General features: G+C 45.6%; 1 protein-coding gene across 1 annotated transcript in view; it reads right to left on the bottom strand.

The window, feature by feature from the left end:
- apobec2a (apolipoprotein B mRNA editing enzyme, catalytic polypeptide-like 2a) overlaps positions 1-15644 on the bottom strand; it is a 33865-nt gene extending 18221 nt beyond the window's left edge. The window contains exon 1 of the mRNA XM_086011536.1: positions 15374-15644. Within this exon, the coding sequence (XP_085867662.1) occupies positions 15374-15492 (119 nt within the window). The 5' untranslated portion in view covers positions 15493-15644. The remainder of the gene's footprint in view (positions 1-15373) is intronic.
- Positions 15645-16567: the final 923 nt, after the last annotated feature.

The raw sequence follows: 16567 nt of genomic DNA, 5'->3' as shown, positions 1-16567 counted from the left end.
GGCAGGAATGACGTATGAGGAGAGATTGGGTCGATTAGGCTTATATTCGCTGGAGTTTAGAAGAATGAGATGGGATCTCATTGAAACTTATAAAATTCTAACAGGACTAGACAGACTAGATGCAGGAAGGATGTTCCCGATGGCGGGTGAGTCCAGAACCAGGGGTCACAGTCTAAGGATAAGGGGTAAGCCATTTAGGACAGAGATGAGGAGGAATTTCTTCACCCAGAGAGTGGTGAACCTGTGGAATTCTCTACCGCAGAAGACAGTTGAGGCCAATTCATTAAATACATTCAAGAAGGAGTTAGATATATTTCTTAAGGCTAAAGGGATCAAGGGATATGGGGAGAAAGCAGGGACAGGGTACTGAATTTGGATGATCAGCCATGATCTCATTGAATGGCGGAGCAGGCTCGAGGGGCCAAATGGCCTACTCCTGCTCCTATCTTCTATGTTTCTATGTTCAGCAACAGTGACATCATCAAGCAGGCTACGCAGCCAATCACATTGAAGAATTCTCACAGACAGCAAACCAGAAAGTAAAAAGCACTGATTATCCTTCACTTTTTAATCATTTTATAGAGAACAAAATAAATATTGGGGCATACACATGGGTTTAAGGTAGAAGATAAAATATCATAAAACAACTTAAAAACATTTTATTATTTTAAAAATCTATGGGAATCTTTTATCATAATGGAGAAATTTGGCATTCCACAAATATAAAATTCGTTTTTCAGGGCCAGATAGGCTGTTCAGCAGTAAATATGACTTAGTACGCCATTGAAAACCCAGTTACACCTCATTCAACAAGGCTTAACTTTTTTGTGGGTTTTTACGGCGAGATCAGAGAGCAAAAAGTGAAAGTTCACGTCAATTCAAGTGATTTCTAAGCTTTTCATCTGCGAGAACTTCAACAGCGCCCCCTGTGGAGGAGCGGGGAATCACTGACAGCAACTTCCTCGTTTAACTGCGCACGTGCGGACGCCAGAAGTTGCTGTCAGTTTCACAGAGTCGTGACGGCAAATGCTGACAGTTTCACCGTCATCACAACCGCAAATTCCGGGCCAAAGTATTTCTGTCTCACCAACACAGCGCTTATAAAATAAAATACAATGGTTGAAAAAGGTCTACAAAAACAACAACAACTTGCCATTATATAGTGCCTTTAACATGGTAAAACGTCCCAAGAAAAGTTCCATGTAATTTTTTTGGGGCTGCGCGGACCATTCAACGCGGGACCCCTGGAGCGCCGCGTGGCCACGCAGCTTAAAAGGAACATTGGGCCCAAGGCACTTCACAGGAGCCAGTATCAAAACAAATTTGACACCGAGCCACCTAAGGAGACATCAGGACAGGTGACCAAAAGCTTGCTCAAAGAGTTAGGTTTAAAGGAGCGTTTAAAAGGAGCGAGAGGTAGAGAGGTTTAGGGTGGGAATTCCAGAGCTTAGGGCCTCAGCAGTTGAAGCCACGTCTGCCAATGATGGAGCGATGAAAATCGGAGGTGCGCAAGAGGCCAGAATTGGATACCTCAGAGGGTTGTAGTGCTGGAGGATGTAATAGAAATAGGTATGCATGATACCACTATGCATATGGATTTACATCTAATATATACAATAAGAACATAAGAAATAGGAGCAGGAATAGGCCACTTGGCCCCTCGAGCCTGCGCCGCCATTCAATAAGATCATGGCTGATCTTGGGCTCAAAGCCACTTCCCCGCCCACTCCCCATAACCCTTCACTCCCTTAGCTTGCAAAAATCTGTCTATCTCCACCTTAAATGTATTTAATGACCCAGCTTCCACGGCTCTCTGGGGCAGAGAATTCCACAGATTTACGACCCTCTGAGAGAAGAAATTCCTCCTCATCTCAGTTCTAAAAGGGCGACCCTTTATTCTGAAACCATGCCCCCAAGTTCTAGATTTTTCCACGAGGGGAAACATACTCTCTGCATCTACCCTGTCGAGCCCCCTCAGTATCTTATATGTTTCAATAAGATCACCTCTCATTCTTCTAAATTCCATTGAGTGTAGGCCCAACCTGCTCAACCTTTCTTCATAAGTCAACCTCCACATCTCTGGAATTAACCTAATGAATCGTCTCTAAACTGCCTCCAATGCAAGTATATTCTTCCTTAAATAAGGAGACCAAAACTGTACGCAGCACTCAAGGTGTGGTCTCACCAATACCCTGTACAGTTGTAGCAGGACTTCCCTGCTTTTATACTCCAACCCACTTGCAATAAAGGCCAACATTCCATTTGCCCTTTTGATGACCTTTGTCATCTAATTCCGGATCTAAGCTGTGTGTCAGCCTGGTTCAGATGGTTGCACCCTGTCCTCCGAGTTAGAAGGTTGTGGGTTCAAGCTCCAAGACTTGAATGCATAATTTAGGCTGACACTCCAATGCAGTACGAAGAGAGTGCTATCTTGTCAGCTGTCGCCCTCCAGGAGACAGGTTAAACAGAGGCCACACCTCTCTGTTCTGGTTGTTTCATATGGATGTTGATTGAATTTATATATCACATCTCTGAGAAACAGCGCAACACAATCCACACAAATTACTTTTGAAGTGTATTCACTGTTGTTATGTAGTAAATACAAGAATCAATTTGCAAACAAGGTCCCACAGACAGCAATGAGAGAACTACCAACTCATCTTTTTGATGATGTTGGTTGAAGGATTATTCTAGGGCAGGATCTTTGATATTCACCAGAACAGGCAGACAGAGCATTGGTTAAATGTTTCATCCGCAGAACGGCACCTCTGACAATGCAGCACTCTGTTAGTGTTGCACTGGAATGCCTGTCTAGATTATGTGCTGAAGACCGAGGGCAGGATTTTCATTGGGCCGTGGAGGCGGGATTGGAGGCGTGTGGGGGGTTAAAATCCCGAAATCGGGGGGCACGAACCCATCCCGCCCCCAACCCGCCTCCATGCCAGTTTCAAAGGAGGCGGGTACCCAACCCGCACTGGGACCTGCCTCCCCGAGGCAGGAAGGGGATTAGTGCCAGTTAACTGCCTGTTAACTAATCCCTATTTTCATGGGTGAAGTGTGGGATTCCCGATAGCTCCAAACCACACCAAGTTAGCGAGGCGGGCCGTCGGGTTGAAGGGCATGGAGGGGTCGAGATGTCCGGTGTTCAGGTGAATGATGGGTGCATGAGTGCAGAGGTAAGTGTGTTTGGTGTGTTTAAAGAAGTTTTACTTACCTTTACAGCCTTCCTTCCTTCAGGTCTCGGGAGTCCCTCATCTCACCGGCACAGAAAGCAGAATGGCCGCGATCTGTCAAAAATTGCAGCATTCAGCTTTCTGTTCCGGAGAGATCTCTAAATCATCCTGAGAGGAAGGAATTACCTTGGAGTACAGTTTGTCAGTGTTTGACAGCTTCAAACAGCTGTCGAACACTGATATTTCATCTGTCAAAAGGTCTTGACAGATGAAATATCAATCTGTGACGTCACCTGTTGCCGGGTGGCCCTTAATTGGCCTGCTGAACCCGCTGGGCGGGCTCAACAAGGTCAATCAAGTCAAAATCACATGGGTTGGCTATAACTCGATGGAGGCGGGACTACAACCGCGAAAGTTGTAGTCCCGCCTCCTACCTGCCTCCTCAATGAAAATCCAGCCCCTAGAGTGGGGTCTGAACAGATTCAGAACAGATCTAGCAGCTTAAAACTGGGCATCCATGAGGCGCTGTGGGCCATCAGCAGCAGCAGAATTGTATTCCACCACAATCTGTAACCTCATGGCCTGGCAAATTCCTCAATCTACCATTACCATCAAGCCAGTGGACCAACCCTGGGTCAATGAGGAGTGTAGAAGAGCATGCCAAGAGCAGCACCAGGCATACCTAAAAATGCAACAGTGGGGAAGCTGCAACACAGGACTACGTGCATGCTAAAAAGCGGAAACAGCATGTTATAGTCAAGGCTAAGTGATCCCACAATCACCAGATTAGATCAAAGCTTTGCAGTCCTGCCACATCCAGTCCTGAATGGTGGTGGATCATTAAACAACTAACGGGAGGAGGAGGCCCCATGAATATCCCCAATCTCAATGATGGTGGAGCCCAGCACGTGAGTGCAAAAGACAAGGCTGAAGCGTTTGCAACCACCTTCAGCCAGAGGTGCCGAGTGGATGATTCATATTGGCCTCCTCCTGAGGTTCCCACCATCACAGAAGCCAGTCTTCAGCCAATTCGATTCACTCCATGTGATATCAAGAAATGGCTGAGCACACTGGATACAGCAAAGGCTATGGGTCCCGACAATATCCTGGCTATCGTGCTGAAGGCTTGTACTCCAGAACTAGCCATGCCTCTAGCCAAGCTGTTCAAGTACAGCTACAGATAGATGCAAGCTGGCATCTATCCGACAATGTGGAAAACTACCCAGGTATGTCCTGTCCACAAAAAGCAGGACAAATCCAATCCGGGCAATTACCGCCCCATCAGTCTACACTCAATCATCAGCAATGTGATGGAAGGTGTCATCGACAGTGCTATCAGGCGGCACTTACCAATAACCTGCTCACTGATGCCCAGTTTGGGTTCTGCCAGGCCCATCGGCTCCAGACCTCATTACAGTCTTGGTCCAAACATGGACAAAGGAGCTAAATTCCAGAGGTGAGGTGAGAGTGACTGCCCTTGACATCAAGGCAGCATTTGACTGAGTGTGGCATCAAGGAGCCCCAGTAAAACAGAAGTCAATGGGAATCGAGTGGAAAACTCTCCACTGGATGGAGTTATACCTAGCACAAAGGAAGATGTTTGTGGGGGTTGGTGGTCAATCATCACAGCCCAGGACATCGCTGCAGGAGTTCCTCAGGGCAGTGTCCTAGGCCCAGCCATCTTCAGCTGCTTCGTCAATGACTTTCCCTCCAACATAATGTCAGAAATGGGGATATTCGCTGATGACTGCACAGTGTTCAGTGCCATTCACAACTCCTCAGATAATGAAACAGTCCATGCCCGCATGCAACAAGACCTAGACAACATTCAGGCTTGGGCTGATAAGTGGCAGGTAACATTCGTGCCACACAAGTGCCAGGCAATGACTATCTCCAACAAGCAAGAGTATAACCACCGCCCCTTGACATTCAACGGCATTACCATCACCGAATCCCCCACCATCAACATCCTGGGGGTCACCATTGACCAGAAACTTAACTGAACCAGCCACATAAATACTGCGGCAACAAAAACAGGTCAGAGACTAGGTATTCTGCGGCGAGTGTCTTACCTTCTGACTCCCCAAAGCCTTTCCACCATCTACAAGGCACAAGTAAGGAGTGTGATGGAATACTGTCCACTTGCCTGGATGAGTGCAGCTCCAACAACACTCAAGAAGCTCGACACCATCCAGGACAAAGCAGCCCACTTGATTGGCACCCCATCCACCACCTTAAACATTTACTCCATCACCCGCGTACCGTGGCTGTAGTGTGTACCATCTACAAGATGCACTGCAGCAGCTCACCAAGGCTCCTTTGGCAGCATCTCCCAAACTCACGACCTCTACCACAAAGAAGCATGGGAACACCACCACCTCCAAGAATTCTCTACCACAGAAGGCTGTGGAGGCCAAGTCACTGAATATATTTAAGAAGGAGATAGATAGATTTCTAGACACAAAAGGCATCAAGGGTTATGGGGAGAGAGCGGGACTATGGTATTGAGATAGAGGATCAGCCATGATCATATTAAATGGCGGAGCTGGCTCGAAGGGCCGAATGGCCTACTCCCGCTCCTATTTTTCTATGTTTCTATGTTCCCCTCCAAGTCACGCACCATCCTGACTTGGGAGTATATCGCCGATCCTTCATCGTCGCTGGGTCAAACTCCTGGAACTCCCTCCCTAACAGCACTGTGGGAGTACCTTCACCACACGGACTGCAGCGGTTCAAGAAGAAGACAGCTCACCACCACCTTCTCAAGGGCAATCAGGGATGGGCAATAAATGCTGGCCTTGCCAGGGACGTCTAGATCCCATGAACGAATAAAAAAAAAGAATCCACAATCTTCTGAACCCAAAAACTCTGATTCAGAGACAAAAGTGACACTAACTGCACTGCAGCTAAAGATCCCAAGGCAATAATTAAAGAAAAGCCTGGCCAACATTCATCTTTTAACCAACACCACCAAAAACAGATCAACTAGTCACTTGTCTCATTGCTGATTATGAGACCTTGCTGTGTATAAGATGGCTGTCGACAAAAATGACTGCTTACATAACAGTCAGTACACTTCAGTATAATTCATTGGGGGGAAAATTCAGTTGTTTGCGCCTCCCGTTAGCGCCTTAAGATGTCACTAATGGGGCGCAAAGCAACTAGTGCCCGGGCGCGGCAATGTTTGTGCCACTCGCAAAATTAACTAGACATTTTGCGGCGGCGCTAAACACTGCCGCCACGATCTCTTGCACCAGCAGATCGTGACGTCAGTCGAGTGTGCAATGCCCTGGTAGCGCCCCGGACCGGATATTGAGTGGCACCCCCTGCCTTACCGCCTGCCGCTAGCAACGACAGGTTGAGGGGAGCGTTTTGCAGTCAGAAAGGGACTGGGGGAGCGCTATTTAAAGGTGACCGCTTCCTGCCTTTTTTTTTTGGTGACATTTGTGCACCACGCATTCTGAGAGAGAGAGAGAGAGACTTCTGGAGAGATTCAATGCTGTGTGAAGGAGTTTTGGGTACTGAGCAGCGTTTTCAGGTTTATTTTGATATGCCCTTCCTTGCTTCGCCAGCGCTCTGAGGTAGCGCCTCGCTCCTCGGACTTTGCGCCTTAAGACAGGTGTGAAGCGCCTGATTTAGAGCTCCAATCACCTCCGGGGGCGATAAAAGTCAAGTTTGCCGTCGGAGGCAATAATTAGCGCCAGGCGCTAAACTTTGCGCACGGCCGATAATGGCGCTCCAAACGGGGCGATACTGAATTTTTCCCCCATTGTGTGTGAAGCATTTGAGATGTTTCTGAGAACTGATAAAACTTCTATATAATTGAAGTTTTTTCTTTATAAGTCATAAAAAATTCCCACAATATGCTGTCAGAGTGTCTACGCTGTATTGTGACAGCAATTAAATCAGTTTAATAAGGAAGTTAATCCTCTGATTATATATCATGAGCAATAAAACACCACTCTGAGGTTGAAGACTCTGTTCTATATCACAGTTCAGCTAACATTAACAAGCCGTATGTAATGTGCCCCATCAATTCTGGTGTCATCTGAAGCTCACAACTGAGGTTCTGCTTCTCTCAGGTCTCCACTCTCCCCCACACCATACTCTCGTGTGAAGCCTGTGACACATTGTTCTGTACTTTCAGCGGCATCTCAATGAATGGAATTTCAGACTTATTTTTAACTCTCCTTATCTCAGCTGTGCTGGCAGGAAAAGTCATCAGAGAATCGGCACTGTTATCTTCCATCACCACCTACCCAGCAACCCTGCACAGGGAGGGAAGGCAGAGTTAAGGGGGGGAATCTGCCTGGACTGTTCTCGCACACACAAGTCCGATTCAGAGGAAGGAGATTTTTTGGCCCATTTGATCCCATCCTTTCAGAATACCAGCCTCAAACAACACTGGCAGAGACCCAGTAATAGAATCATAGAATGTTACAGCACAGGAGGCCACGACCCCGCTTTTTGTCCGTGACCCTGTAAGTTCTTTATCCTCGAGCAGCTGTCCAACTCCCTTTTAAAATTATTTCTGGAATCAGCTTCCACCATCTTTTCAGGTAGAGCGTTCCAGATCCCGACAACTCTAAGTGAAAAAAATTCTCCTCATCTCCCCTCTAGACCTTTTACCAATGATTTTCAATCATGACCTCTGGTTATTGACCCACTCGCCAGAAGGAATAGTTTTTCTCGCTCTACTCTATCAAAACCTCTCATCATCTTGAAATCCTCTATTAAGTCACCTCTTAACCTTCTCTGTTCCAAGGAGAACAGTCCTAACTTTTCCAACCTTTCTGCATAACTGAAGTCCCTCGTTCCTGGTAACATCCTGGTAAATCTCCTCTGTACCCTTTCTAAGGCCTTTACATCTTTCCTAAAGTGTGGTGCCCAGAATTGTCCACAATACTCGAGCTGAGGCCTAACTAGTGATTTATATAGTTCGAGCATGATCTCTTTGCTTTTATATTCTATTCCTCTGCTTGTAAACTCAAGTAACCCATATGCTTTTTTAACTACCTTATCAACTTGTCCTGCCACCTTTAAGGATTTATGTTAATGTACAGCAAGATCTCTCTGCTAATCTATACTTTCAAAATTGGCCCATTTATAGTTTACTGTCTTTCCATATTAGTCCTCCCTAAGTTCATCACTTCACACTTCTCCACATTGAACTCCAGCTACCATGCTTCTGCCCATTTCACCATCCTGTGTGTCATCCTGAAGTCCATAACTATCCTCATCACTATCTACTACTTTGTCAAGTTTCGTATCATCTGCAAACTTTATAATGCTGTTCCCTACACCTAAGTCTAGGTCGTTTATAAAAATTAAAAAGAGGAATGGACCTAAAACTAATCCTTGGAGGAACGCCACTGCAAGCCACCTCCTAGTCTGAAAAAGATTCATCCACTACCACCATTTACTTCCTGTCACTGAACCAATTCTATATCCATACTGCCACTTTCCCCTTAATTCCATGGGCTTCCAGCTTCTTAACAAGCCTCCTGTGTGGCACTTTGTCGAATGCCTTCCGAAAGTCCATATATACATCTACTGCACTACCTTATTCAACCTTCTCTGTCACTTCACCAAAGAATTAAATCAAGTTAGTCAGTCAAGATTTGTCTTTAACAAATCCCTGCCGCCTCTCCTTGATTAACCCATGCCTTTCCAAATGAAAGATTATTTTGTTCTTGATAATGGTTTCCAATAACTTCCCCACCACCAATGTTAGGCTAACTAGCCTGTAGTTTCCTAGTTTATCCCTTTCTCCTTTCTTGAATAGTGGTATAACATTAGCAACCCTCCAGTCCTCCGGCACTACTCCTGTATCCAATGAGAATTGAAAGATTGTGCCAATGCCTCCATTATTTCTACCTTTGCTTCTTTCAGCAGCCTAGGATGCAATCCATCCGGACCAGGTGACTTACCAACTTTCAGTAATGCTAACTCTTTTAGTACGTCCTCTATCTATTGCTATCCTGTCCATAACATCCCTCTCCTCTTTTAGTGTAACCTTCACATCACCCACTTCCTTTGTGAAGACAGATGCAAAGTCCTCACTGGGTAATGGGTTGCCTTTTGCCTTTATGCTTTATCGAAGGATAATCAGCACAAGACAGACCAACAAAGATGGGAGGAAAAAATCACTACGGAATGGCTGAGGAACACTGAGTCAGTCTTTGTCTGCAGCAGCACTGGGATTCGCAGTATTCACATTTCACAGTGAAACACACAACTGGGGCAAGTGCCGAGTGACAGGGTTAAAGGGTTGAAATAGCTCCATAACTGTAGGAAAATCATAATCTGGGGTTATGGCGAGTCCGAACCTTAAATCTAAATGACCAATTACCTATATTTAAACTCTTGGGACTTATTTTGAAAAATCTGAGATTGGGCAAAATCTGTTTGCTTCCTTTGTAGGAAAGTACAGCGCCCACTGATACATGAGAATAGTCAGTGGTTATACCTGTAGTACAGAATTCCATGTTTATCTCACTGACCAAGAAAGACCCTCACAACTTAAAAATTAGCTCATTTATCATCAGTTACTCAGACATCAGAACTCAACAGATAAACAAGGTTTCCACAGTAACTCACCAAACATACCTTATTATAAACATTGAAAAAATCCTTTTAAAAAAAGTCATGATTTCATTAAATGTCTGAAAGTGGAACCCTGCCTATTACTAATTCCAATACACTCTGCAAATTCACTGTCCCTCCAGCTGAATCGTGTCTACCTACAGGTACCGGCCTGTACCTGCAGACACTCTGGCACAAAATTTGGATCCGTGGTGCGCCGTTTTTGGGCAGTATGAGTGCCCTTAGAGGTCCAAAATGTCATCCACGGCACGTGCATACACCTCTGGTGCGAGTCGCACCGGACGCCATATTGGAGAGGGCCTTAGCATGCGCACAGTGAGCGTCCACCGGAAGTATGCTGAGTAGGCAGATCACGACATCCATTTGCAGCCTGTAAATCAGAAGAAATTGTGGGATGAGGGGGAAGTGGGATGTGAGAAAGAGGATTAGTTATGAGGATTCCGTCATCTTCTATGATTTTAGTCCCGCCGCTGGCCATGGCCTCAGCAATGGCTGCTACAATGATGGCGAGCACCATCTCCTCTGTGGGAGTAAGGACATGGAGGCGCGCCTGTCCCCCACCGGTTAGCTCCTGCAGCCTCCGGTTGTGCGCCACCTTGTCCTGCAAGAGAGAGGGAAGTGTGTCAGTGAGTGTGGTGCAATCTGTTTGGGTGACGTGCCTGTCATGATTGAATAGCTGGCAGTGTGTGCATGCTGTGGGATGTGGGTGTGAAGCTTGCAGCAATGCTAAGTGTGTGAGGGTGATCCAAAATTGGCTCAGTGGCAGGAAGCAATGGGTAATGGGCGACGGGTGTTTTTTGTGACTGGAAGGATGTTTCCAGTGGGGTTCTGCAGGGCTCAGTACTGGGTCCCTTGCTTTTTGTGGCATACATCAATGATTTAGACTTCAATGTAGGGGGCATGATTAAGATGTTTGCAGATGATACAAAAATTGGCCGTGTGGTTGATAGTGAGGAAGAAAGCTGTAGACTGTAGGAAGATATCAATGGACTGGTCAGATGGGCAGAAAAGTAGCAAATGGAATTCAACCCGGAGAAGTGTGAGGTAATGTATTTGGGGCGGGCTAACAAGGCAAAGGAATACGCAATAATGACTGAGGAGAGTAGAGGAACAGAGGGACCTTGGAGTGCATGTCCACAGATCCCTGAAGGTAGCAGGACAGGTAGATAAGGTGGTTAAGAGGGCATACGGGATGCATTTCTTTATTAACTGAGGCATAGAATACAAGAGCAGGGAGGTTATGCTTGAACTGTATAAAATACTAGTTAGGCCGCAGCTAGAATACTGTGTGCAGTTCTGGTCACCACATTACAGGAAAGATGTGATTGCACTAGAGAGGGTACAGAGGAGATTTACGAGTATGTTGCCAGGACTGGAGAATTTTAGAACATAAGAACATAAAATTTAGGAGCAGGAGTAGGTCATACAGCCCTTCAACCCTGCTCCGCCATGCAATAAGATCATGGCTGATCTTCGATCTCAACTCCACTTTCCCGCCCGTTCCCCATATCCCTTGATTCCCCTAGAGTCAAAAAATCTATCACAGCCTTGAATATAATCAAAGACTCAGCATCTACACCCCTTTGGGGTAGAGGATTCCAAAGATTCACAACCCTCTCAATGAAGAAATTCCTCCTCATCTCATCCTGAGGCTATGACCCCTAGTTCTAGACTCTCGAGCCAGGGGAAGCAACCTCTCAGCATCTACACAGGAAGAAAGAAACGGGGAACTACAGACCAGTTAGCCTGACATCAGTAGTAGGGAAAATGCTAGAACCTATTATTAAGGACACGGTAACAGGCCACTTAGAAAATAATAATAGGATTGGGCAGAGTCAACACGGATTTATAAAAGGGAAATCATGTTTGACGAATTTTTTGAGGTTGTAACTAGCAAATAGATAAGGGGAAACCAGTGGATGTGGTGTATTTGGATTTTCAGAAGGCATTCAATAAGGTGCCACACAAGAGGTTATTAAACAAAATTAGGGCTCATGGGATTGGGGGTAATATACTAGCCTGGATTGAGGATTGGTTAATGGACAGAAAGCAGAGAGTAGGAATAAACAAGTCATTTTCGGGTTGGCAGGCTGTAACTAGTGGTGTACCTCAAGGATCAGTGCGTGGGCCTCAGATATACTTGCTATAGAGGGAGTGCAACAAAGGTTCACCAGACTGATTCCTGGGATGCGGGGGATTGTCCCATGAGGAGAGATTGAGTAGACTAGGCCTATATTCTCTGGAGTTTAGAAGAATAAGAGGTGAAACATACAAAATTCTTACAGGGCTTGACAGGGTAGATGCAGGGAGGATGTTTCCCCTGGCTGGGGAGTCTAGAACCAGGGGTCACAGTCTCAGAATAAGTGGTCGGCCATTTTGGACTGAGATGCGGAGAAATTTTTTCACTCAGAGGGTGGTGAATCTTTTGAATTCTCTACCCCAGTGGGGTGTGGAGGCTCAGTCGTTGAGTATATTGAAGACAGAGATCGATAGGTTTTTGGATATTAAGTGAATCAAGGAATATGATAGGGCAGGAAAGTGGAGATGAGGTAGAAGATCAGCCATGATCTTATTGAATGGTGCAGCAGGCTCGAGGGGCTGAATGGCCTACTCCTGCTCCTATTTCTCATGTTCTTATGTGCCGAATGAACTCCTTCCATGTCGTAAATTTCTACGCTTCTATGATTCTATGAAGCTATGAATGTTAGGTATGAGTCCTGATTGATAGAGACTGTTGGTAGGTGAGTGTTAGGGATGTGGTGATTGAGCAGTGGCTGAGGATAATGTTGCAGTTGATATGATACGGCATTTGAAGATGCATTCACTGACCTTGACCACTCATGTGAGGCCATTGAACTTCTTCTGGCACTGTATCCAGGGCCTCGGGGCCTGACTCCTGGCATTGATCGCCATGGCTATCAGCTCCCATTGCCTTCTTAGCATGTGTCTGGAGGGCCTCCTGGCCCCCTGTGGATAGAACACATCTCTCTTCCTTCCACCTCCTCCACCAAGGCCTCCAGTGCAGCGTCAGAAAATCAGAGTTCACTCTCTCCCATGTTGTGCCATTATTACGTCTTTTTCCACGTCAGAATGAGCTCCACAGCAACTTCCACCACCTGCTCCAGCCACAACGCACAATGCCTTTAAGAGGCGCAGGCTGTCTTTAAGTAGTGCAGGCTAGCTTTAAGTGGTGCTAGCCTCTCACAATTTTGGGCCTCCTGCTCAGACATGCAGCCACTCAACAGTGCTGACTGCACACGCCAATGATATTAATTAGCAGGCAGCATGAAGCTGGCGTGCTGCTTGCATCAGAAGCAACAGGTGTGGGTTAATCATGATTCCCGCACCCGTTTTATGGGGGGGTGATCGAATTTAGCCCACTGGCTCTATCCCTGTCGCAGCCAATTAAAGGAGACAATCATCTCGATAAATAACAGGAAAAATGGCGAAATAGACCAGAACCAGGCCTTCTTAGCATGAAAGGTTTATTTGAACATCTGAACACACACACATGTGAACTCCTAAGCACACAGTGAGGGGTCTTGCTCAAAGAGAATGCAGGTCACAGAAAGGGTTACTAGATTGTAGTGCTGATTCTCTGACATGCATTTGCTTCAAGCAAGGTTGAGAGTGTGGGATCACTGAAATTCCCCTATATATACATATACCTAGTCAAACATCCATTGAGTTGCACATGGGCAGTCTTCAGGTGAAATTTTATATATTTTGTGTAAACTGCATTATACAGTGTACATAGAAAGAAGTTTTGTATCTGTATAGCGCCTTATCACATCTCTCAGAAACATTTCAAAACGCTTCAGAATTAATTACTTTCTAGCAAACACATGTACATCTATATATCATACACTGTACACATACTTATCCTCATTCATGTTTGCAAATGTACGGCACTTACATACTCCTACATATCTATTTGACACAACAATTGAGGGCCAGTTTTCCTAAATATGTGTTCCTGCAACAACCTGCCGGCAGTACCTATCAGAACACTCCAGGTGTGGTGCCCACCGTGGACTGGCCAGTTCTGGGGTACGCGCCCGTAATTTCATGATATGATCTCCCGACAGGTGAGGCTCTGTGCCAGGCATTCGTCAAACCAGCCCAATGCTGTACTTGTAACACAAATAATAACCTGTTCAGAAACTCTGCACACAGGCATATAAATCTAGAGATAACTGTTGGTGATATTAACATAGAAGATAGGAGCAGGAGTAGGCCATTCAGCCCTTCAAGCCTGCTCCGCCATTCGATGAGATCATGGCTGATCATTCAAATTCAGTACCCTGTCCCTGCTTTCTCCCCATATCCCTGGATCCCTTTAGCCTTAAGAAATATATCTAACTCCTTCTTGAATATATTTAATGAACTGGCCTCAACTGCCTTCTGTGGTAGAGAATTCCACAGGTTCACCACTCTCTGGGTGAAGAAATTCCTCCTCATCTCTGTCCTAAATGGCTTACCCCTTATCCTTAGACTGTGACCCCTGGTTCTGGACTCCCCCACCATTGGGAACATCCTTCCTGCATCTAGTCTGTCTAGTCCTGTTAGAATTTTATACGTTTCAATGAGATCCCCTCTCATTCTTCTAAACTCTAGCGAATATAAGCCTAATCAACCCAATCTCTCTTCATACGTCATCCCTGCCATCCCAGATATCAGTCTGGTGAATCTTCGCTGTACTCCCTCCATGGCAAGAACATCCTTCCTCAGATAAGGCGACCAAAACTGCACACAAAAGTCAAGATGTGGTCTCACCAAGGCCCTGTACAACTGCAGCAAGACATCCCTGCTCCTGTACTCGAATCCTCTCGCTATGAAGGCCAACATACCATTTGCCTTCTTAACCGCCTGCTGCACCTGCATGCTTACCTTCAACGACTGGTGCACAAGGCCACCCAGGTCTCGTTGCACTTCCCCTTTTCCCAATCTATTGCCGTTCAGATAATAATCTGTCTTCCTGTTTTTGCCACCAAGTGGATAACCTCACATTTATCCAGTTATATTGCATCTGCCATGCATTTGCCCAATCACCCAACCTGTCCAAATCATACTGGAGTTTCTCTGCATCCTCCTCACAGCACACTCGCCCACTCAGCTTTGTATCATCTGCAAACTTGGAGATATTACATCCAGTTCCCTCGTCTAAATCATTAATATATATTGTGAATAGCTTGATATTAATGAATGAATGCTTCACGCAGGCCTTAGCCTGGTTATTTTACCTGGATTAATACCTGCACTGAAACAGCAGACAAATAATTGCCATTGGAATGTGTTAAAAACTCATTCACTAATATCACTTAAATACAGTGTTTTTAACACGGATCACTTTCTTTCTGACAAAGATATTTCCTACTGTTGTTACAATTAAACCTTGCCTCGCATTTCTTGATCTGTGGCCAGAGTTCTTTCTATACAGTGCGCTAGCAATGTAGATATCTCTGGTCATTCCATTTTACTCAGATGTTTAACAACAGTTGTTCAGTCTGTAGACGTTTTTTGTCAAATTTCTATCCAATGTTTCCTTCTTTCCTGACATTCCATCACTGTATAGAAAGAGGTTCGACACTCACCCGATAATTATTTCAAAAGGCCCCAGATCAGGGAGTTCTACGTCCTCTGTGACAGCCTCTCCGTCCACTTCGCCCTCTTTCTCAACTTTCTTGGTATCTTTTTTGGTGTTTTCAGCCATTGCGGACAGAAACCCGACAGATCCGTGCGACGTGTACAGACCGAAGGCGGCTCTGCTCTGAGCGAGCGAGAGGTCCCTGTCACATTACTGCCTCAAACACTAAATAAGGGAGCGAAGGAGGAGGAGAGGTCTTTCAGCCCAAAATAAACTGCAACAATGTCATCACCATCGGCCCTGTCCATCACAGGCAGCTCTCCCTAATCCTTACATTTTCCCAGCTGGATTCACAATGCTTTCTTCCCAACACATTTGTTCCTTCCCTTCATCCTTTACTTCTTCTTTAACCTTCGTTTGAAACTTTTACCAAAAAAGAAAAAGAAAAACGTAAGATAATGTAGCAAATGTTTAAGTTAGTTTCTTATTAAGTTTATGTTTTTTGAAGAACGGTCCTCTTTACAACAAATCTTTCCTTTAATTTCCTCACTCCTTCCCTGAAGGCGTTGACTCTACTTGGGGTACAGTGCCATGGGTTGCAGTTGGCACCTTGCCCAAGTGACTGCGCTTCATGTGCCAGCTTTGGCAATAAGGGCCGGCAGGCTATTCAATCACATAAGGCATCACATGCCCCACCAGATCCTGCCCTTACTCAATGGTCGTGTACACTACACTCTCCAGGAGGAGTCTCTGGATAGCGATCAGGAGCAGGAACCCTGGCTGACTGTTTCCTCTCTTTAGCGCAGGTGCTGAGGCCAATTGCAGCACCTTAACCGCTTCCCATTGACAAACCTTTCCTCTTGGTTTATTTATCAATATTCAACTCAAGGTGTCCTGACATGGCGTGCATGTGTCCTGACGCCCACCTCTTCTCCTTCCCCACTCTTTCATTGAAATACCACCTTAAAGCATTTTATTGCCACAGGTTGAGTTCTTTTAGGATTCAACATTTATGGTTGGGAGTTCAGAACAAGGGGGCATAACAGGACAAGGTCAAGCCTGATTGAAGATGTCCTCCATAGATAGCCGACTGGCAATTATCGTCAAGATTTGCACATAGATACTGACCACTTGGGTGAGGTCAACTGCTGATGTAACTCACTTGTCTATTTGGCCATAAATGAGGAACCACACCATCAAG

The sequence above is a fragment of the Somniosus microcephalus genome, chromosome 18 (assembly GCF_052327205.1).
Source record: "Somniosus microcephalus isolate GS21.2 chromosome 18, FLI_Smic_1.0, whole genome shotgun sequence".
NCBI lineage: Eukaryota > Metazoa > Chordata > Chondrichthyes > Squaliformes > Somniosidae > Somniosus > Somniosus microcephalus.
The sequence above is the reverse complement of the archived record's forward strand: the minus strand, read 5'-3'. Positions and strand labels throughout refer to the sequence as shown.